General features: G+C 33.6%; 1 protein-coding gene and 1 pseudogene across 6 annotated transcripts in view; one reads left to right on the top strand and one right to left on the bottom strand.

Moving 5' to 3' along the window:
* TFEC (transcription factor EC) overlaps positions 1-23,897 on the bottom strand; it is a 149,408-nt gene that overhangs the window by 5,763 nt on the left and 119,748 nt on the right. For 4 of the 6 annotated variants that reach the window (XR_005216982.1, XM_037836335.1, XM_037836336.1 and 1 more), the window contains 4 exons: positions 12,169-12,277; positions 10,094-10,150; positions 6,325-6,400; positions 649-796 (listed from right to left, as the gene is read on the bottom strand). Coding sequence is in view for 4 of the 6 variants with exons in the window: in XM_037836335.1 (XP_037692263.1) it covers positions 649-796; positions 6,325-6,400; positions 10,094-10,150; positions 12,169-12,277 (390 nt within the window). In the remaining 2 variants the exon portion in view is untranslated. Of the gene's footprint in view, positions 1-142; positions 287-648; positions 797-6,324; positions 6,401-10,093; positions 10,151-12,168; positions 12,278-23,430; positions 23,553-23,897 lie in introns of those variants that run through there. The other 2 variants (XR_005216983.1, XM_037836338.1) reach the window with 2 other exon arrangements.
* On the top strand, positions 18,106-19,043 carry LOC119534757 (annotated as a pseudogene).

Below are 23,897 nucleotides of genomic sequence, written 5' to 3'. Positions count from 1 at the left end.
TGGAAGGAATATATGGTGCCACGGTGACTCAGACTAAGCACAGCCATTTGAAGATAGAGGGGGAAAACTTCCATTTATTCTTCATGAATAACTTCTCAACATAACTCAGGACTATTTCAACAAAAGATGGTAAGTGTTTTACCTGGCAATAAGCATGCTCACATTAGGAAAAAAAAAGCTTGAGAGTTATGAAATCCATATTTTGGTATCTTGTGTCACATGAGCAAATGAGGAACAATATAATCTGGCACAATATGCCTCGAGCAAGAAATCCAGAGCAATATTACTAAAGAAATAAAAGGGGAGGGGAGAATTTAGTGTCCAATATTATCTTGAGAAGCAAATATTCTACTTAGCATTATTTTCTGGCTGTCATGACGTTGTATGTACTTATGAAAAGATTTCTACCTTTTGCATTTTGTAATTAGCTGCAATTCATTATATCTTAGAAAGTCATCTTGATCCTAGATTTCTAATCAAAACCTGATTGAAACAACCAAATCTGTGAACTTGTAAAAGACAATGAACTGTCCTTCAAAAGGAAAATAATTGTTAATAAGAAAAAATTAAATGAGACCAATGAATAAAACTAAAGAGGTGTGAGTCATATGCAAGTTACATGGTTCATGGCAACATTCTTATAAAAACCTGAATCCGTAGTAGAAGCCGCCGGTTAGCCTGTTCTAATTTCTTCTGTCTGTGTTCTAATTCTCGTGCTCTCTGTTGTTCTTTTTGTAGCCACTTGATGTACTCCACTGATGCTTTTAGAATGGTTCCTTTGTTCCAGCGCATATCACTATAGAACGGAGAGATAACCTTTTCACAATTGTGCATGTCAGCAGAATTCATAAGAACTTACAAAATCTTTTACATTAATATGAAGTAATGATTTACATGACTATTATTCACTCTTAGATATTATTGCTTCTGAATAGAAATTTTAATAGAATAGTTAAGAAGCCCTTATATAGTAAAATTAATCCCAGAATGAAAATAAGTGTCGAAAGAAAGTAATAAAGTGACTTTTTGTGGGAGAGCTAAATGCAATATCATGATTCTACCATTACAGTTTTTATATTTTTAATGAAAATTGCTTTTATTATTAACTCCAAGATTAAAATCTATGTGCAGTATTTCTGCATTAATGAACTAGGAAATGTACATTACTGAGGACTTAAGTCTAAATTTTTAAAGATCATTTCAAATGTACCAATCTTTTAACCTACTTTCCAATAAGGTTGCTTTTATGCTTCTAAGGAAAAAAAATTAAGGTCCCTCCTAAATGGTGATCTTGAGTGATTATGGAACAAATCAGAGTTTAGCAAAATCACTTTATGCAATAGAGAAAAACTTTCAAGAATCATTTGACAAATCTTTCTGTACAAAAAAGCATCAATACTTTTAAAAATGCAGAACACCTAGTTTTTTTAAGATACATTTTTTTATTAGAGAGATATATGTTTACAGAAAAATCATGCAGAAATTACAGAGTTCCCATATACCCCTTTATTTTTAACATCTTGCATTAGTATGGTACATTTGTTACAACTGATGAAAGAGTATTATTATAATTGTACTATTAACTATAGTCTATGGTTTACATTAGGGTTCCCTGTTTCTGCTGTACAGTCTTATGTTTGCTTTTTAAAATTTTTATTCTAGTAACATACATACTACCTAAAAATTTCCCTTTTAATCACATTCAAATACATAATTCAGGGCTGGTAATTGCGTTCACAATGTGCTACCATCAACACCATCCATTTTTTTAGTAATGTTAAGATGAGTACACAAATGTGAACATTACTGGATAACCTTTCAGGCTATAACAAAGAAAAATGGTTTTATTAAAACTTATTTTTAAGATCAGAGAAATGATAGATTTGAAATCATGGAATAGGCTACTGATTCTAATATCTGAAACATACATCAATTAATTTAATACTGTATGAGAATTGACAATATGCGTGGAGAATGAGCCCAAATTAATTGCTAAAAATTAATAAGAGTTGTGGTAAAAACATGAATTTTCAATTTAGGGTCATGGGACATGCAAAAAGTAAGCAGGGAGGGAAAATGTAAAAAGACATTACACTGTATATATATTTTAGTCTGAACAAATCTATGGGAAATATATTGAATTTAATATGTATTCATTAAGGGATCTGAACTGGGAAATTACAACTCATGAAATATCTGATTTGCAGGTGCCACACTGGAATTTCAGGTTAGGGGACAATGCTATTAGTGGTGACAAATTAAAGGAAGAAATATTTTTCTGTCAGCAGGTGGAATGGTTTATTAGGGACTGGACAAGCCATCTGCTACTTAAATGCATTAAACTATTGCCACTGTCTGTCTCAAGTTTGAACACACTGTCAGTTCTCTAAGGCCATGATAGTTGTTGGTTTCATTCCATTCACAGAGAGTCACCTGTTGGCGGGGAGGCTAGGGGTAAACAGGCTACTTTCGTCATTAAACCAAGATGGCAACTTTAGCTGAAAAGTGTAATGGACTCCTGAACTAAAACTTTATGCAGAAGCAAGAGACTCATGTACTTTTACTATGTTCCATTTCTGTCATGTTCAATTTCTGCTATGGGAAGAAAAACTTAAAGGACAGAAGATAAAATTGACAATTATAGCCGAGTTTGAAGTCTAATGTAGTTTATCTAGATCTAAAATAAACTTTCACAATAGCGATGGAGACTACATGTGGGGCTTTCTTCAATTTGCACCTGATGTCATTTACACTAAATTTTTTAAAGTTCATTCTATTTTAAATCCATTTTAATCCAGAATGTTTCTTTTCTTAAAAAAAATACACTTTCTAAATGTATTAAAGGGGGTTTTTTGCCTCTCTCTCAAGAGGATTTCAAGCCTCTATACATACAAGACATTGAATATGACAGTACTCTATAAACACTGAAATAAAGAGATGGCTAAGGACAAATGTTGAGACTAGCTTTTCATTTTCTGCAAAATAACATTCCTAAAAAATCTTACAAACTTTTGAAGGTTAAAAGCTTAAACTCATTTAGGGCCAAAGCAGCTAATACAAATGTGTAAATTAGGGTAGGAGTGTGACCAGGTAAAACTTTGAAAAATGTGCAATCTGTTGTATCTTAGGAATACAAATCCAACTTAAAAGCATTAAAAAAGATAGAAAGGAAGGAGGGAAGGAAGGAAGGAGAGAAGGAAGGAAGGAAGGAAGGAAGGAAGGAAAAAATAGTTTCACAACATCCTAACTTTTTTTGCTTGAATCAACATCTTGTAATTCTTGATCTGCAAAGTCGTTAGGTCTCACTAATTCCACTACCATTCTTACACAAAAGCAGGAGGAAATTCTAGATATAGATGAAAAAAAATCAATTTAATAAATACAACTTCAATTTGTAAATAAAAGAAGTGGGAAAACAAGAGTAATTTGTTAGTACAAATAGAATAACTCACTCTGAAGGCATTTTTATATTAATTTTTTTTGTAAACATGGCTCCCAAAAACACATATGGAGAAATGTGCCTCCAAATATACTGAGGTGGACCGCTCCCACACATCCGTAGAAGCTCTCACTTTTTTTATTAGTTTGTTAGTTGTTCTGTTTGTTTGTTTGTTTTTACCAGTGGTGAGGAGCTTTTCAATCCCTGGTAGTTTGCTTTTCATTTAATTGTCTCAACCTATACCTTTCAACTACAGCTGTTCTCTAATTTATTTTCTCTTCTGACCTCACCATTTTGACCTGTGAAGAAACAGAAATTTCTGAATGATTTTGACACATTAAAATGGCAATTTCATATAACTCAAAATGTCTTCAGGTACTGGCTTTGATTTCCTAAGCCAACCCTAAAGTTTATTTAATCATGAGCTGGAAAGTTCCCCAGAGGTCAACCACTCCTATGTTCCTGCTATTTGTCCAAAAGCATGTGGTGTTTAGAAGATGTGCCCCAGGTCTCCTCACTCTGTTCAGTGCTCTTTCTGCAAACCTGTGGATTTCCTGCCTTTTCAAATGCATCTGGCAGGAAGAAATGTGTTTTACATTGTGACAGTGCAGTCATACTACATAAATCTATAACAAACATTTCACAAATTATTACTATCCTCCCCATGTGTAATACTCTCTGATATTATCAATGCTATTCTTCCTTCATTTAAAAATGCTGGATCTGTCCCACTTGATTGAACTCATAATCCACTAATAGGTTATGACACACAAATTGAAAATCACTGAGCTAAACTAGTCTATAACTTGATGCTATTTTCTTATTTTTCTAAAGGACTATTCATAATCATTTTAATGTCTATGGTTGTCTATTCAACAAATTAGTCTGAAGCTTGTTAAATTCAAACTTAAATCTTGTTTGATCTTTTCTTAAACCAACTTTTTGTTGACTTCACCATTTCCATATCATAGTAATACCAAGTCCCCATTAATTTCCCCGTTTTCAAAGTGAAAATTGCCTCCTCTGTACTTTATCCCCATGCTCTTTGCAAAGTACTCTCATTTTCTGTAAGTTTTAGATTATCTATGGCAACATCTGAAAATCTGAATGAATCCAAAATAATTTTGTAGAGTAGGTAGTTATACCTGAGGCTCATCGATTCAGACCCACTTCTCAGGTAAAATTCATTTTAAGAGACTAAATTCTGGATTCAACCCTGGAACTCTCACTGGTGAACCCTAAGGTGGGACATTAGAGTAACAGGTAATGTCATAGCAAGCCAAGAAATAAGACACATTGAAACAAAATCAGTACTGAGATGTCTGTAATACCACACCAGTCAGTGAAGTATCCTCCCTGCCCGTGTTACATGGACAGATCAACGTATAGATATGGTCAATATATAGTTAATGTGTTTACTATCAGACCCCAAATAAATGTTATTTGTCTACACATGATATAATGGAATTAAAAAAATAATCTCCCTTTATGAGATTGACAAAGAACACAAAGACACCTAAGAATCTGAACAATGAACTTTTCCCAGTTATGGTCTCTTTCATATACGCTTCTGTGGTAAACTAATTTTCCATATGCTGTCTGAGGAGTCAACAAACTATGACTCTCAAGCCAAATGTGGCCCACCTCCTGCTTTTGCTAATAAAGTTTTATTGAAACAGAGTCACACTTATTCATTTACATATTGTCTAGGTTTGCTTTCATTCTACACTGGCAGAGACGAATAATTGTGACAGAGACTCTGGTACACAGAGATTGAAATATTTACTATCTGGCCCTTTATGGAAAAAAGAGTTAACTGTCCCCTGTTCTAAACGATGAATTAGAGCTAGGAAGTAGCTTTATACTAACCTTCTATAAAATGTAGAGTAAAAATAATCCCTCACATAAACTTCATGATTTACAAGGTGTTTTCATATATATTATTTGATTTTATTTTATAAAAACCCAGCCATGTAATAACAATTGGCACAATCTTCAGCTAACAGATAAAGACTCATGTGCTTCAAGACTTTAAAAGGCTTAAGGAGTTATTGGTAGAGCCTAGACTAGGACCGAGCTCTTGAAGTTCACATCCAATGACACTTCTGCCGTACTCTTATAGATGCCTTCACTGTCTAGTATGCTCATCAGGACTGAGATTATATTCCCTTCTATCATGAATTGTTGAAACGTTCATGTGAATGAGCATTTTTGGATTGAGGGGGAGAGAACTTCCAAATCTCACAATTACCACTTTATCAAGCATCAACATGCCTGAATAATGGATAATTACCAGTATTTAGAGATGCCAGTTCTTGATTTGGACCAACATTTTTCAAATCATTATTATTGCTCTAGATTATGTTTTATATTTTGGAGAAATATCCAACATTCTAAATTGATATCTTGATGAATCAACTATTTCTTAGGATTTACGACCTCAATTAATTTGTTTGAGTTTGTGTCTGTATGATACCAAAACCTGGTTGAAAACTGAATTACAATAATTGATTATTTGGTTGGCACCAATCAGCATGTTTTTAAAATTCCTTTTTTTACTGGTATGTGTGCAGAATTTGGAGACCTCTGAAAATATGACAATTCAATTTTCATACACACATAAATCTTGGAAGAATTACTATAACAATAAATTAAGTATAATTGGTAACTTAAGTATAACTCAAAAGGACAATGCTCAGTAAAAGCCTGGATACTTAATAACTATCAACCTGAAACACATTTTTAAAAATGAGACCAGCAATAGCTTTACCTTTACAATAAGCCACTTAGTTTCCTGGACATTGATTCTCCCCTCCTCTTCCTCCCTCCCGAGTGGGGCTTTTTGAAACCAATAACACTATTATAGAAATGATTGTTGAACTCACGGGTCATTAGACTTTGGAATAAGAGTGCCAAGCTCCTTGATTCGGTAATTAATATTATACCTCCTCCTCCTTTCAACTATTAAAAAAAGAAATATTGTTGATTATTCTCATTAAGCACAGTTCACTTTTGGTCAGCTGTAAACTTCTTAATCATCTTTAAAAAGCAGTGAACAAAGAATTTCCACTTAGTCAAAAGATAGTACTCCTCAACAACAAAATTAAAAAATGCAAATGTGTTTTATTCTAGAAATAGAAATTACAACATTAGAATTGTGGTCATAATTCACAATGTCTATAGACACAACATGTTCATCTCAAAAACATTTTTTCATTCTTTGAAATGCTGTAATATTTACTCATATTGAAATATATATAGGTTGATCCTGTTTGCTTCTTATTTCCCACATTACATTTTGTTAGTCCGTGAGGATTGTAATCTCTTGAAGTCATGTATCATGTTTTTCTCTTCTGATATACTCCCTTAATGTCTACACTGTGTTTAGCACATAGTAGACCTGTTTGCCCCACTAGACTAGAACCTCCTTGAGAGCAGAGATCATGTCTCACTCATTTTTGGACCCCCAGGTGGTCTGACATACAGAAGGTGCTAAATAAATATATGTTGGCTAAATTACGAGCATATTTTACTCATTTAAAATCTTCTATATTACCTAAGGCAGTGGTTCTCAAACTTTGGCATGAGCCAGACACACCTGGAAGTCCTGCTAAAATAGACTGTCATATGCCATACCCAGAGTTTCTAATTTTAGTATGTCTGGGGTGGGGCCCAAGAAATGGCTTCCCTAACAACTTCCAGGGTGAAGATGAGGCTGCAGGGCTAGGGTAAACACTTTGAAAACTATCGATATAGATTCTTATTCAAAAACTTCTGTCTCAATTTCCACACACTGCTTATGAAAATTTTGTCCATATGTAAATGTTCAATAAATGTCAGATGTATAAAAAAGAAGAGTTTCCTATATTGACCCTCATCTAAGAACAGTCTTCTATACTATATTCCTAATATCAAGAACCACAACATATACTTATATATAATACTTTTTCAATAGATTACATGTTCCAAGCTTTCCAGGGAAATGAAGAAAGAAAAAGGCCACGAAAAAGAAGACAAATATGTATTTTAAAAATTGGGTGATACTTAAACAATACACACTTGAGAATTAAAATTTACTACTAAAAACAAGGAAAGTCATGAAAAAATTGTTTTGGTGAATCTACTCTATAAAGCAAATTACCTTCAGGAAAAATGCATTGGGCTTCCTCTAAAATTACAATATAATTGATCCTCAAGAGAGTTTTTTTTCCCCTCTTCACCAATCCTTTTTCCCCTGTACATATGATTCAAAAAACAACTAAATTATACTGAATAAAAAAACTGAGAAGGGGAAAAAAGGTTAAATCTGATAGAAATACATATGCATATTACAGTGATAATTTATTCATAATTCTTAATGTTCACACATATTAACTCATATATTATAAACCAGACTTTTATATATAAGATGAAGAATAGCTATAAAGAATGGTTCACAAACAATTTTTATCTTGAAGAAGGCTGATTCAGTCCTGTAACATTCCTTCAAAATCTATTATTTAAATCCACCTTATGTAAAATATCAGAAGGGCCTACTCTTGCTCTTCCTGTGTGCTCTATAAATTTTAATGGCTAATTATAATAAAAACTTTGGCTCCTCAATGTTGTTCACATCCAGTACCAATAATTCGTAAAGGAATCAAGTTTTAAGAAATTACTAAATTATACCTTGCCATATGAGGTGAGGAATCAGTGGTCTCAGTGTTCATAAAGTTTGTGATATATTTATTCCATCCTGTCCTTAGATTCAGGCACAAAAGGCCCCTGCTCCAGACCCCCATGCTCAAGAGGGTCCACTCTTGGTTTCCCAGGCCATCCCCCTCCCCACTGGGGTAGTCATCCTCAGGCCAAGAGCATCTCTTCTAAACCACATTTGTGGTAACTCACCCTGGGAATTTCCTGCCTAAAAGCCCTGATCCTGCTTCCAACGCCTGCAAACACCACTTTCCCAGACCCATCCTCCTGAGTGTGGACTGTGACATCAGTGTGCTCACACTTAGACCCAAGACGTGGTCAAGGGGCAGTTACTTGCAGGAGTGTGGATGCAGCTTGGACACGATGGATGGAGCGCCCACGTTCATGCTTGAAGAGGCCAACCTGTAGAACCGTATGGAAAAGGGGGTGCAGAGAGAAATGGAGCAGGTACAGGCTGAAGTACTGCTCCACTCTGACATCCCCACTCAGAACCCAGAGGATCTGAGAATTCTAAATTAAAACCTGGCCTTTCAGGCCTACTTGATTTAGCACTTTCTAGCTTGATTTATAGCTTTTACATATGTAAGCATCTGGTACGTGGGCCTTCGTTTGTACTCTTGCCACGATCCTCACAAATATTAGGGGTTATCCTAGATTCATTGTATTTGAAATTTATTAGATTAATTTTTATAAACACTGTTTTCCCCAAAAAGGATGATCACTTAGGAAAGGAATTCAGATTAAAAAAACACTTTGATAAAGGACATACCAGACACCTATCATACTCTACATTAAATTGCCTGTTCTTTAAACTGCAGACATAGAGAAGTGAAAACAGGAGAGAGGACAGTAATAGTTAGCAGGTATAAAATTAAGAGAGAAGCCTATAGTGTTTTGATGTATTACTTCCTTCTATAAGGAATTATACAGTTAAACAATTAGTTCTCTTCACTCTTCTTCTACTTCTCTCTTCTCTCGTAATCTGGACTAAAGCTATTCTGTTTTGCTACTAAGGGCTATCAAAATCAGATCATTTCCTTCTCCACGACTACCCAAAAGACTGTTATAAACACACACCAATCAGTTCTTTACCCACAGTTCCACAGTCAGCAGACTCCAATTATTCTGGGAAGTAGGCACATGCATTATGAACAAACACAGGTTTTACAGGTACATATAGAATCAATTTAAGCTAATCACATGTAAGAAAATTCCTGGTTTGTTGTAGGGTTTAAAATTTTTTATTTATTTTTATTCTTCTTTATTATTTTCTCAAATTTTGATTTGCCTCCCAGAATGAAAAGGCTTCACACACAATTAATCAAGCTCACTTAATAACAGGTAAGCTCTTGAGACATGACCAAGCACCTAAAGCTCAGCTTTGGTGCTTAACCTATGTTCCATGTCTACATTCTTCCATCTCATGTGGCCTGTTATCAAAACCAAATTGACAACTAGGAAGGCATTGGAGCCTTTTTTTTTTTTTTCCCAGAGGTGGAATTCAGCATTACAACATAAGCAATGCTTTTCAGACAACATATTGTTAGGATGCAAGGAGAAGACTGACATAGAAAAATGAGAACCTGAGTTGATGTCACTTGTTTAAATGCTGAACATTTTCTAAAGTCACTTTCATCTCTTTAAAGTGTTGAGTCAATGAGTCACAACCTAGTTCAAATGTAACTGAAAGCACTCATCTCAGTCACAGTCTCTTTGAGAGAAGAGTGATCAAGAAGAGGAATCGAAATGTTTCTCTTAGTGAAAATATACAGCTCTTCTGAGGGTTCACACTGTTTAAATTCCCCAAAATAGCTCAACTTGTTGGTATGTACAATTAATTATTTTGGGCATCTGACCTCAAAGTACTTATTGAGTGACAAAAAGATACCAGACCTTTTAACCTCCACATTTTCTCTTGCACTAATTCATTTTGTTTAGAAAAAAGGAAAATATACTCACTGAGGTTGTGATTATCCTTTTTTTGTCTCTCTTTTGCCAAAGCTCGAGTATCAGTTTCTGTTCAAAAGGAAAATAATTGAGACAGTACTTAGTCCTATGTCAAAATCCCTCCAGTCAACATAATTCAAAAATGCCAGGTGACAAGATGAATTTAGTTATTCCAAAACATTTTGATAATATTATTATACAAATATTTAGAAATTAGGAACAGAGTACTCTTTGGTAAGAGGCAATAGTAAAGTCTCTAGGCCCTGGCATCAGTAAAATCTGGATTTGGATCCTGATTTGCCATTCAATAGCATGTGATCTACTACCTAACTTCTTCGCCTCAGTCTCCTCAACTGTAAAAAGGGCATGAGAGAATTTTTATGATAATTAAAACAGGTATAGTGCACAGTCAATATTAAACTGTGATAGCATTATTATTATTTCCAGAATTTTGAGATTAAACTGTGATAGCATTATTGTTTTTATTTCCAGAATTTTGAGAATCAAAAAGAAATTATTCCGATCTAAATTCTTCATAAATAAATAAGTTTTTTTTACATTTCAAAGGTGGAACTAAAATACACCACGTATACACATAGCAAAATAAATCCACACTGTCTTCTAGTAAACGCCACTTCGCTCTATTTGCAGTGTGGTGGTTAGTGTTTGTGATATGAGCCTCCAAGGTGGTCCACAGTGATTCTCCCCTCATGGTATTCACGCCCTTTAGAGCTCCCTCCCACACTGAATAGGGCTGACTCCAGAAACCAACAGGATATTGTGGAAATGACCAGTGTGATTCCCAAAGCTAGCTCATAAAAGGTGTTTTTAGCTTCCACTTTGCTGTCTCTTGGATCACCAGTTGTCAAGTCGTGAGCACACTAAAGCGTTCATTCCTACCGAGAGGTCTCCTTTGTAAGGCACTAAGACTACTTGCCACCAAGCAGCATCAACTTGCCGGATCTATGAGTAAGCATCCTGGAAGCACATCTTCTAGCTCCAGGAGCTGGATCTCTGGCTGCCGTCTTGACTGCAATCTCATGAGAGACTCTGAGACAGAACAACTCAGCCAACCCACTCCTGTATTCCTGACCCACAGAGATTGTCTGAGAATAAATGCTTATTGTTTCAAGCTGCCAAGTTTTGGAGTTGTTTGTTACTCACCAATAGATAATTAATATTGTGCTCTTATAATTATCGTAACTTTTTAAATGGGTAATCCAGGATTACCATTTATTTCAATTTGTCTATTTAAAGCCATATTCATTTTTTTTGTCTGAATAATTTGAATACATAGATATTTTTGAGTTATTAATTAGGATCCAAGAAAGGACATATTGTGCTTACTAAAATTATTACTATTACTAACTGTGCAAAATTATTAAAGACCAGCATTTGAGCTTCAAACTGAAAGCTTATTATAGAAATTGCAACTGAATTTTATTTTAATCTTATGGTGGAAATAACACCACTCAGGAAATCTCTACTTTAATCCTACTGCCTCTAACCAGCTGTGACTTTGGGAAAATAAATTTCTCTGACTCTTCATTTCCTCATCTTTATTGGAGGAATCTGACTAAGTCCCTATAATTCCTTTGAGTTGCAACAATTTTTAAAATAAACTATTGAAAATTGAGGATTTTCCCTTCTTGAGGGAGATTTAACTGAAATATCATGAAAACCATAAAAAACTAAAAGGGGGAAAATGTAATTAAGCATTCATTTTTTATCAAATTCCACATTAAAAAAGACTAATTTACCCTAATTTAATCTATTATTTTGAAGCCATGTTAATAAATTTCATCTCTTCAGTATCAAAATGGGCCTATGTTAAATGAGAACTCAGTCATATAGTCATATATATATAGATAGAGCCTATATGCATAAATGCTTAATTCCTAAAATAATTAATTCAATTAAATTGTAAGTCATATTCACTTACTGTTTGGTTATCATAGAAAAAATGATTGATTTACTCTCTAAATCTCTCCCATTTTAATCAACTATTCTGATAATATATAAACCATCCTGTTAGCTTACATAGCTGATAAAAATAACAAAGTGTCAAACTATAAAAGCAACATTACCTGTAATTTCTCTTTTCATTGGAAGACTACAGGAATCACTTGTAAGTCCCATATTAGCTGGTGAAATCCCTTGATCACCACTATACACATCCAAAATGCTTCCAGATAACTTCAGTGGTAATGGGGAAAAAAAAAATCAATCAAGCCTTCTGTACGTATTTATATAATTATTTGTACATTTAAAATTTCCCATTTTAAATTTGCCACTTTGTTCTTTTAATATATAGCAGTTTAATATTAAACAAGAGAGGAGTATGCACTATTTTTAAATACATTATGAGATGCTCGTAGATAAGATATTTAAGGTAGTAGATAAGGTCTATTTATATTTAAGCAAAAAGAGAAATCAGATCACTCATGATGGAAAATTATGATTAATATTAACAAAGTTATGGAGATTTGATCCTGTATATGACCTGGTTATAAATGAATGCAATTAAAAGAATCATTTTGGAAAAAATCAATATGCACTTTAGCAAAGTTGGAAAGTTCATTGCACACCACAAATTATGTATAATGGTAGAACATTTTGGAAGCCTTCTTAATGCCATCACTGCTACCAGCAACTCACAGTCAAGAGGTATTTCATACAGCTAATTGAGAAACTTTCCTTCCTGGAAGGCATACTTTCTCTCATTGTACACTTAATGTTCTAGATTATTATAAATATCCCAGCTGGTAACCAAAAGTAGTCTAAAACTACTTTTCCCTCTAGTGGATATAGGGTACATCCAATTATAGCAACATTGAAATTCTTAAAGTGCTTCATGGGAATAAATTTTCAGAAAACTAAAATGCTTTATACAAAATTCAAAATTGCATCTCTTCATTATTCAAAATGTGCTTACTGATTTGATCACCCCCAAAATAAACACAAATAAATTCATAATATGAGTGAATAGTCAATATTCCAAAGCAGGCCACCTTTAAGATGTAGATTTTAAATATTTAAAATATTTCCATTCTAAGTATCTTTATTCCATTTCTGGGCAGTAAACCAAGAACTGAATAATTAGCAATTTTTTCTCTCCTCAAGCACTAGGAACAATGCATGTAATCAAAACTATAACCAGATTATTACAAAAAATCTAACTCTACATTCCCACCTCATGCAAAACATTAATTCAAACTGAGGGGACTTTTTTTTTTTTTGATACCTATATAATCAGACTGGAAATAAATGTAAAGGAAGATATATTAAGACCTACATTACTTTCTTACATAAAAATCTATGAAACTATAGGTAATAAATAATGTATCATTTTAAGAAACAAACTTTGAAAAAGCAGTGGAAAATGGTCAATATATCATTTTAGGTGCAAATCAGTAAGAATATTATAGACTTCATATTGTATTCTGACATATTTCTATATATTGGTTATTCTCTTTATTAACTTTTTCATTAACCCCTCATCTTTAGTTTATATAAAATCATTGTTTCAAATGTACTTCCACTTTGTGGATCTTGGAAGGGAGCTACTTAGGCCAGATACTTATTCCTTCTTAATTTGATCATCTACAAAATAGGGGCAAAGTTGATCTAACCTGGGAAGCTGATGTGTATTAGTATCAAAATAGTATAATTAGGAAGAATTTTTTAAAAAACACAGATATTGTCCTAATATGTGAGTCATTCTGTAATTTTTTTTAAAGTAAAAGTTTACAAGATAATTTTGAAGTCTTTCAGTTATGAGCTGAGGCATCACTAACTGAACTGCACATTTCCACTGTACCTCTGAGAAACTTAATGGACGTGCTGAACAAAAAGAGAGGGAGTGAGGGTGAAGAAAATAAGGAAAGGGCATTTTTTCCTCTGAAGAGCCTGAATTCAGATGGATTCCAGTGCAGAAGTGGCAAATTGCAGAAATGTTAAAGAAGAAAAGGAACCATATTATATACACACTGCAGCAATAAAGCAATAGGTTCCTAAGTACAGCACTTTGCTGGGTCCACATTACCTGTTCAGACTGTACCCATTGTGTTATTCCTTAAAAACGGGGCTGAAATTCTGATAATGAATCTAATCCTGCTTAACTACAGCTATTAATAGCTCTTCTCCTGACCTTGGTTATTGTGTAATTTATGCTCTAAAGCTCAATGATTAATATCCTATTTAATTTCATGCTATAGGTACTCCTCTATTTCATGTAAATGGCTAATTACTTTTTGAATATCATTAGATGATTGGTTTCAATTTTAAAGTATGTAATACACTTCATGTAACCTAAAGTGCCTTTTTTCCATTAAAAGATCTAAGAGCAAAACATTAGTGAAAATTTAAAGATTACATACACATCTGAAAACAAGAATATGTCTATTTGTCAAAGTGTCTTATTCAGGTAACTACATTCTAAGCCTTTTCTTTATTTTCTAGATTAGTAAGCAAATGGAGAGCCATTTTATGAAGAAATATTTCCTATTCTGATTAAAAACAAGCATATCTTTTTCAGTAAACAAAACCTAGGAATTGACAATATGGGAGCATTATTAACAATAGCAATAAATTCTCAACTTTTGAAAGCATATAATAATTTATTACAAAATCTTTTTGACACCTACAGCATCTGCCTCTAAAGATAATGCTTTTTTCTGACAGTAAAAGTGAAGTACTGACATGATGAAATGCTTTGGATTAGGAGCGACTAGCAATGGTTCCATGTATCTGGGGTTTTCCACCTAGAGCTTATGCACACCTCCACTGAGGAGACTGAGACCAAAATGGTCAAGGGTCTGATCTTTCCACATATACACTGCTTGCCATAGTAGCTAATATCCCCTGACTAGAGCTTGTCAAAATAACAAAACATTAGAAGGAAATGGCTATTTCAAAAGTAAAACAATATGCAGTATTAGAATTATTACCAAAAGAGAAAAAAAGCAGATAAAACCAAGATTCTAAAATAAGCTCAGTACACATAATACACATTCTAAAATAAATAAGGGAAAGTATTTATAATAATTTGTAATAAGAAACAAAATCAAGTAAACTTAAAAATGGCCAAGCAGAAATAGGAGGTATGAAAAATCAAATACTTGAAAGAAATAAAACTATATAATGGAAAAATAGCATAATGGATACACTGAGAAAGATATTACTGAATTATAAAACCAGATCAAAGTAAACTTCCAGGATGATGAAGGAAAGGACAAAGAAATAGAACATATCAAAGAAAACTTGATCAATTTGGAAGATAGAAGTATAAGAACTAACATATAGATTATAGGAGTCTCAGAGGAGAGAAAAATAAAAACGGAAGGGAGGAAATATTTTAAAAAGTAATGGATATACATTTCCCAGAATTAGCACTAAATAAAACACAAGTCTTTTACTTTATCTTTGACACCAATGAAGAAAGACAGGCAAAATATATAGTCAGACATATTATACCAAAATTCAAGAATACACAATGACAAAGAGAAAAAAATCTAAAATTCTAAATAGAAAAAGAGAAGTTGAAGTAACAGGAACCAGATTGATATAAGGTTTTTTAAATAGCAAAACTGTATGAAAGCAGAAAATGAATCAGTATGTTTAAAATATTGAAAGAAAAGAACTTAAAGCATGGAGTTTTACATTCAGCCCAAATGGAATTCACTTATCTCATATTTTTATCATGGGATATGGCCATGATAAAAATACTCTTAGGCATAAAATTCTAAAGAAGATTTAACCAACAAAGGCCAACATTGAGCACACTGTTAGGTGAAGCACTTAAGTAGAAGGGGAGATTTAAAAGATATAATACAAGAAATATGAAAGAAAAGTAATCAAATATCTTGGTAAAGTGGTTGTGGTCTGTAAAAAGGCAGGGGCCAAGATCACAGGTAAAGTGAAACATACAGCCATAATTCAGTACTAGAATCCAGATAATATCAGTGCAAACTCCCCAGTTAAGACTTACAGATTAAGTAAAAAGACAGTATCCAGATATATGTAGTTTACAATAGACACACCTATGTAGTTAAAGGATACACAATGGTTGAAAGTTAAAGGATGGGAAAAGAAATATCCAGCAAATGATAACCATAGGAACACTGATATAGCTATACTATAACAGAGAAAATAGCCCTTAAAACTAAAAGCATTATTAAAATAGAGTCATTCCATAATAATGAAATGTTCAATTCTCCAATTAGGCATAGCAATTATAAGTGTGTATGCACCTAACAAAGCAACCTCAAAATATATGAAGCAAAATTTTATAGAACTATGGGGATAAATGAATAAATTCACCATCACAGTGGGAGATTCCAACACATTTCTCCTCATTTTTTAAAAGTCAAGCAGAAAAATCTTATAGAAGAACAGAAAAATAAAACTGAACAGCTTGGCCTAATAAGCATGTAAATAATTCTAACCAAAAATGAGAGGTGTATACTTGAGTTTTCTCAAGTACATATGGAGCATATACAAAAATTGATTATACAGTCATCCAAAATAAACCCTCAACACATTTCAGAGGGTCTCCGATTTCTCGAATAGTTGGAAATGTAAAAAGTATTAATATTTCATGGGTTAAATACAAGATCATAATGCAATTTATAAAATAAATGAAGGATAATGAGAAGACATAAAGAAACTTCTGAGACATGGCAAAGCAAAGTTATGAAGGAAATATATAGCCTTAAATAAAATATGAGAAAAATAGAAGAATTTTTGGAATTTGATGAACTAAATATCATTCATAAGAAGTTAGAAAAAGAATAACCAAATAAGCTCAAAGAATATGAACAGATAATTAAAATAAGAGCAGATATCAGTAAAATACAAAACAATGATATAATAGTAGTTCCACAAGACAAAGTTGTTTTTAAAAAATTAACAAGATTGACATACTATTATATGCAAACAATGGAATATTATTCAGCTGTAAAAAGAAATGAAGTTCAGATACATACTACAACATGGATGAACTTTAAAGATATCATGTTTAGTGAAATACACCAGACACAAAAAGGCAAATGTATGATTTTGCTTATATGAAATACCTAGAATAAGTAATTCATAAAAACAGACAATATGTTATTAGTTACTAGGGATTAGTTATTAGGGATTGGGGGTGAAGGGAAAGAATTACTGCTTATTGGATACAGAGTTTTTGTTTGGGGTGGTGACAAAGTTTGGGTATTGATGTTGGTGATAGTAGCACCATGTTGGGAATATAATAGATGCCACTGAATTGTACACTTGAAAGTGGTTAAATGGGAGATTTTGAGTTGTATATATGTCACTACAATAAAAAGATTTTTTTAAAAGGAATAAGAGCAAATAAACAAAATTTAAAATGAAAGAAGGATATAACCATAGGACAAGTTGAGATTAAGAAGATAAGAGATATTACTAACAATGATTTGCCAGTAATTGGGAATGCTTAGACAAAAGGCATAAACTTCTTTAAAAATATTATTTAGCAGAACAGACTGAAAAAGTAATTGATATCTTGACAAGTAGCATACTTATGAAAGACACTGAAGCAATCTTTAAACATATTCATGAAAATGTCAGGACTAGATGATTTTACAGTAAAGAAAAATAGCTCCATTTTCAAGAAACATACCATCCCAATTTTGTACAACTCTTTCACGCAACAGCGACAACAGGGAATACATCCCAACTCATACAAAGACATTATGAGAAAGGAAAACTAATAGGCCCATTTCACTCAAGGCAATAACTTTAAGCACACTATTGTTAGTAATTTAATCCAAGAAGATATAAACAAGATGATTTACTGTAATCTAGTTGGGTTTTCCATAAATGTAATCTATGACATTAAAAGAAAAAAGGAAAACTATGATCATCTCAACAGATTCAGAAAAAGCATTAGATAAAACACAATGCCATTTATGATTAAAAACTCTTAGTTCTAAGAGCCCGTGCGGAGGCGGTGCGGGGCACTTCGGCTCTGAGCGGTTTTAAAGGCAGTGTTTTCCGAGATGCTGCGGCGGAGCCTCGATGAAGAGGGCGCCAGAGCTTCCATTAAGTACATCGAGCAGCGACAGCAGCCGGGAGTCTCGAGCGACAGCGGCGAGCAGGACTAGGGAGAGCGGGAATCCCGTTCTGCTTCCAGGAATGGAAGTGCTCACGGATCTGGGAAATCTGCAAGGCATACCCCTGCAAGGTCCCGCTCCAAGGAAGATTCCACGCGTTCCAGATCAAAGTCCAGGTCCAGATCTGAATCTAGGTCTAGATCCAGAACTTCTCGAAGGCATTATACAAACTGACGGTCTCGATCCTGCCCTCATTAACGATCCTGTAGCAGGTCTCACAGCCGAGATTATTACAGACCGCATAGCCACAGTCATTCTCCCATGTCTACCCGCAGGCGTTATGTTGGAAATCCGGCGAATCCTGATCCGAACTGCTGTCTTGGAGTATTTGGGTTGAGCTTGTACACCACAGAAAGAGATTTAAGAGAAGTGTTCTCTAAATATGGCCCCATTGCTGACGTGTCTATTGTATATGACCAGCAGTCTAGACATTGAAGAGGATTTGCCTTTGTACATTTTGAAAATGTAGATAATGCCAAGGAAGCTAAAGAGCGTGCCAACGGAATGGAGCTTGATGGTCGTAGGATCACAGTTGATTTCTCTATCACTAAAAGACCGCATACCCCAACACCAGGAATTTACATGGGAGACCTACCTATGGCAGCTCTTGCTGTAGGGATTACTATGGCAGAGGATATGATCGAGGCTATGATGATCGGGACTACTATAGCAGATCATACAGAGGAGGAGGTGAAGGAGGTGGAGGATGGAGAGCTGCTCAAGACAGGGATCAGATTTACAGAAGGTGGTCACCTCCTTACTGCAGTCGTGGAGGATACAGATCACATTCCAGATCTCGATCATACTCACCTAGATGTTATTAAAGCATGAAGTTGAAGATTTTCTGAAACCGGCCCTAGAGTTGGGATGCTTGTGGACAATATTTTTTGTCTCCTGTTTAAAAAGTGAACAGTGCCTAGTGAAGTTAGGTGACTTTACACTTTTCATGATGACTGCTTTTGGTGGAGTTGAAATGCTTTTTTCATTCTGCATTTGTGTAGTTTGGTGCTTTGTTCAAAACTAAGTGTTTTCAGAAAAGTATGTTTTGCATGTATTTTTTTACAGACTAAATTTTGATTGCTGAGAAGTTGCTATTGTACAAACATCATTTAAAAGATTTTTCTACTGAATCCAGGGTATTCTGAAGATTGAAGCCTGTGTGTAAAATGCCACCAAATGGCAAAAAGCAACAATAAACACTTTGATTTCTACTTTTCTTTCTAACATACCAATGCTTAGCAGAACTATTCTGATTAAGTTATCGGTAGTAAATTTAAAGACAAAAATGCCCTTTTTCCTCTAGTCCATGAAAAATACCATACTTGAATATACCTCTAAATAAGTGTTAAAATTAGGCTCTGTAACTTTGTATGGCCAGTATTAGAACTAAAGATTTCAATACAGCAAATGCTTAATGCTTATCTAAATGTGGATTTGTCAGCCTTTGTGTATTCTGTATTATATATAGCAAGGAGTAAAGAAAAGAGTTACACAATATATGCCTACAAAAGGCTAAAGCTTGTTACAAAGGGGATAATGGTTATCTCGACTATAATTATCAGCAAGTGACAATACATTCCACCACAAATTTACTCTTGTTCTTCTAGCTTTTAGGCTATACAAAAAACTGGGTGCTTCAAAGTACAGGATAAAAGAAGAGAACACTACACCTGTGCCATGGATGAACTGAAGAATTTGCCTGTTCATTTTTTAAATAGTATTTTCAGGTCCTTTGCTCACCAAAGGAGGCCCTATTTCACTCAAATGTTTTGAGAACTGTGTTTAAATAAACTCAAATGAAAAGAAAAAAAAAAAAAACTCTTAGTTCTTAACTTGATAAAGAGTATCTTTGAAACATGAGAGCAAATATCATCCTAACTAAGAAATATTGGAATCATTCCCTTTGAAATTATTCCCTTTGACAGTATTCAACTTTGTATTTGAAATTCTAGCCAAGGTAATAAGAGAAGAAAACCGGTATTTTGACATTATCAAATATACTCCTTTAAGTGCAATACAATATTAATAGAAAAAATGAAAACTGTGAAAGATCACACACAGCATGATATCCTTTATACATGTTCAAAACAACTAAAATAAGTTCATTACCTGTGGTTCCTAGTCAAAAACATGTTAGAGTAACAAACTTGAAAGAAGAGAGAAGACCAAAACCAATGCTGTCAAATGACATAACAGTTGTATGAAATGACAATAACAGTTTGACAACAGTGCAAAATTTTTCTTAAAATTGTAACTGGAGTCTCCTTTATATTAAAGCATTGTAACTGAATTTTAATTGATATTTATATGAAAGTGATTCTACATATAATGCATAGGTACAGTAAACTTTTCTGGATAAGACAAACACTTTAACATAATATTTCTTTCCCATGAAAATTCTACTGCAGAATTGGTTTCTGAAGGAAGTTATCTACCTCTTCAGGCTTAGATATTCTGATCCTTTTCTTTGATTTTGTACTCTTCATCTCCTACTCTACTTAACTATTATATAAAGATGCTGACTTGATCATGTGTAAAATACTCCTTTGGACACTTTATATGATGTGAAACAGAGTTTACCACATTTCTCTACTCCCTCTGATTGAAATTCTTAAGGACCAAGGCTTCAGTTACATATTTGCAATAATACACATTTTGTCTTGCATTTTCTGGGAATCTTGCCTTTTTTATAGAAGTTATTAATGTCTCCAATTTACAATCTTAAATCTGGAATGCAAGGTGAGACACCCCCCCATTGAAATCCAGTGCAGTGGGAACTTGTTTTTGAGACAATAGTAGTAAATTTCCATAATCCTAAAACTATATAGCTAGGCCTATGTTTAATATCAGTGCTACCCTAAAAGAATATAAAATCTGGGCAAAAAAAATTATCATAGAAACATATAAATAAACTAAGAAAACTTTCATATATCCATTTATTCTCCTCAGGCCAAATATAATAAAGGACAACATAAATAATCTGCTTTAAATTCCATATATGCATTCCCAACTCTTAGGGCCTCTTCCCTTTCTGGATACTACATCCAATCTGTCACCCAATTATAAAATTGTTTTCTTTCAAGTCATCTCTCAGTTTTAATGTTCTTTCTATTCTCATGCCTCAAGAACCTCAGGCAGCTAAGTATAAATCACATCCTTCCATCTAATATCCCACCATTCCTCTCAATTAACTCCCAACAGCCCCTCTCAGACAAATTTATTTCTCGCAGCTCACGGATCCCAAATCTAAAATCTTTCCCCTTTAACTCATATTAAACCCAAGCTCTTGTGTCTAACTATCGAAACCTCATGATTTAGCCCCACATTATCCATTCAACATTATTGGCCTCCAACAATAGATTTCAGACCAAGTGGGAGGGAAGGCATCAGGGAAAGAGTAAAACACATAATCTACAAATCCTTATATGGGTAATTTTTCAAAAAGATGATAAAATACAATCATTATAATATATATACTATATAATATATTATTGAGTATTTATTATATGACAGGTACTATGCTAAGTATGTTCCACAACGAGAGCTTAAATAACAATACCTCAAGTAATCTTTATAACAATTTTATGGAATGAGTATTATAATTCTAATTTTAAATGTAAAATCATTAAAGCTTTGAGAAAAGGTAGTAATTAGCTCAAGATCATAGAGCTTTACAAATAGAAGTCTTGGGATTCAAAACCAGTCTGTCTACACAAAGGCTGGATTCTTTACTACTTATCCTATTGTGGAAGGGTCCTTGCCTTGAATACTTTTAATAGTAAAAAGTGTTTCAAATACTCAAGAAGGTTAGAAGTAATTGCACTATATTTTTTCTCAGTTTTATTCTTTCCCACTGCTACTATCCACACCTCAAATGCCCTCAACTCTTCAGTGAGTATCAAAAGCCAACCTGTCCTCTAAGTCTCAGCCTAAGGTTGAAATCTTCTCTGGCACTCTCCCTCATGGAAGTCTGGTTAATTTCCTCTTCATCAAATTACTATAGGACTAATAAACTCTCCCATAAACGTTCTAATTTATTTATTTTTATTGTTTTAGGCTTCTTTATTTATATTCGCTCACCATACTATATAGTCACCATGTTCCTACAAATCAATTATTGCTCTGAAACACCAAGAATTACCTGGATGTGTGTGTGTGTATAATGTCCGGATAATTTTTCATTATAAATGCAAAAAAGGCAATAAAACTTGTATATAATCACATATTAAATTTCCAGATTCATTCTCTCCCTTCCTTCCTTCCTTCCTATCACCTATCTATCTATCTATCTATCTAGTGTATGATTTTCATGGGAAACTGAGGGAAATTTTTTAGTTATTTGGATTCTCAGTTTTGCTTTTTCTGTGAAGACAGTCACTGTGAACCTAAAATGGAAAAAGTGAGCATATACTACTAGGTAGAATAACTAGACAAACAAAGATAGATGCTGGGCAAAGAGGGAGCACTGTAAAGGAGCATAAACCTGCACAATGTAGGCCCACATGAAAAAGCAGCATTTGAGAGACTATTTTCTTTCCTTTTTGGTATTTATTCATTTAATTTGGTAAACTAGATTTTTCCAGTGTTAGGGCAAACAGCATTGATTTCCCTCTAACTTTATCTAATTTGCCAAAGCAGGATTCTGAGGTTTGAAAAACAAGTATTGTACAGAGAAGACTCATTGGATTATTATTATATTTTTATCTATTATGAGTGAATAAAAAGATATATTGAGAGGGAGTAGGAGATCCCTTTTCTTTGGCCAGCTGGTTAACAACTCAAATAGAAAAGAAAAAATACAGAACAGAGAACAGTAACATATAAATAATTTGTGCATCATATATTTTATATACACATGATTAATTTAGTATTAGGTTAACAAAAATGGTCATTAATTTAATATAAACACTATGAGAAATAATGTGCGGAGCCCTCACATCTTTGATGAAAAATTCACAATAAAATATTACTTTAGCTTTAACAACTCTTATGAAATAGTCTATCAAAATTTTTTACTCTAGCCCAGAACATGAAAAACCATCTTGCTAGGAAAACAAACTTGTCAATACAGCAGATTATATTTTATAGATTTTAAAGCTCAATTTCTACATACTTTATTCTATTGACTATAAATTTATAAAGTTTAAATTCAGTATTTAAAGTGTTTTTAATCTCTAAACATCAAAAGAATTCCAAAATACACTTGCTCACCAGTTTTAACTTTGAAGTGTCTATAACCTTCACAATAGCAATGGTTTTCTCTTTCTCCTTCATCATTTTCTTTTCCTTAAGCTTGCAAACGATAACCGGGAAAGCTGTGCAGAAACTTCTGTACTAAGGTGAACTTTGGTTCTTCCTTGGACTTTAAGACTAATCTGGTCTAGATTGTGATTGACAAAAGCTTGCTTGTTGATGTTATGCAGTCCTTTCAAGTTCCAACCAAGCACAGAGAGTTGTTAATATTTACTCATTCTTCATCTCTGGAATGGTCTTTAACTATAACAGTTTACTTAGATTGCCAAATGCCACTAGCATTTACAGACACCTGATTGAAAAATACCTACGTATGATAAAAAGAAATGTTACTATGCACAACCACATCTCTGAAAGGAAGGGTGAAGCAAAGACCAATGGGTGGAAATGACAGATCTAAGCTCAAAGGCTAAACAATCATTCAG

Source organism: Choloepus didactylus, chromosome 5 (genome assembly GCF_015220235.1).
Source record: "Choloepus didactylus isolate mChoDid1 chromosome 5, mChoDid1.pri, whole genome shotgun sequence".
In the NCBI taxonomy this organism is placed as follows: Eukaryota; Metazoa; Chordata; class Mammalia; order Pilosa; family Megalonychidae; genus Choloepus; species Choloepus didactylus.
Note: the sequence above shows the minus strand (reverse complement) of the source record. Positions and strands in the feature narration are given on the sequence as shown.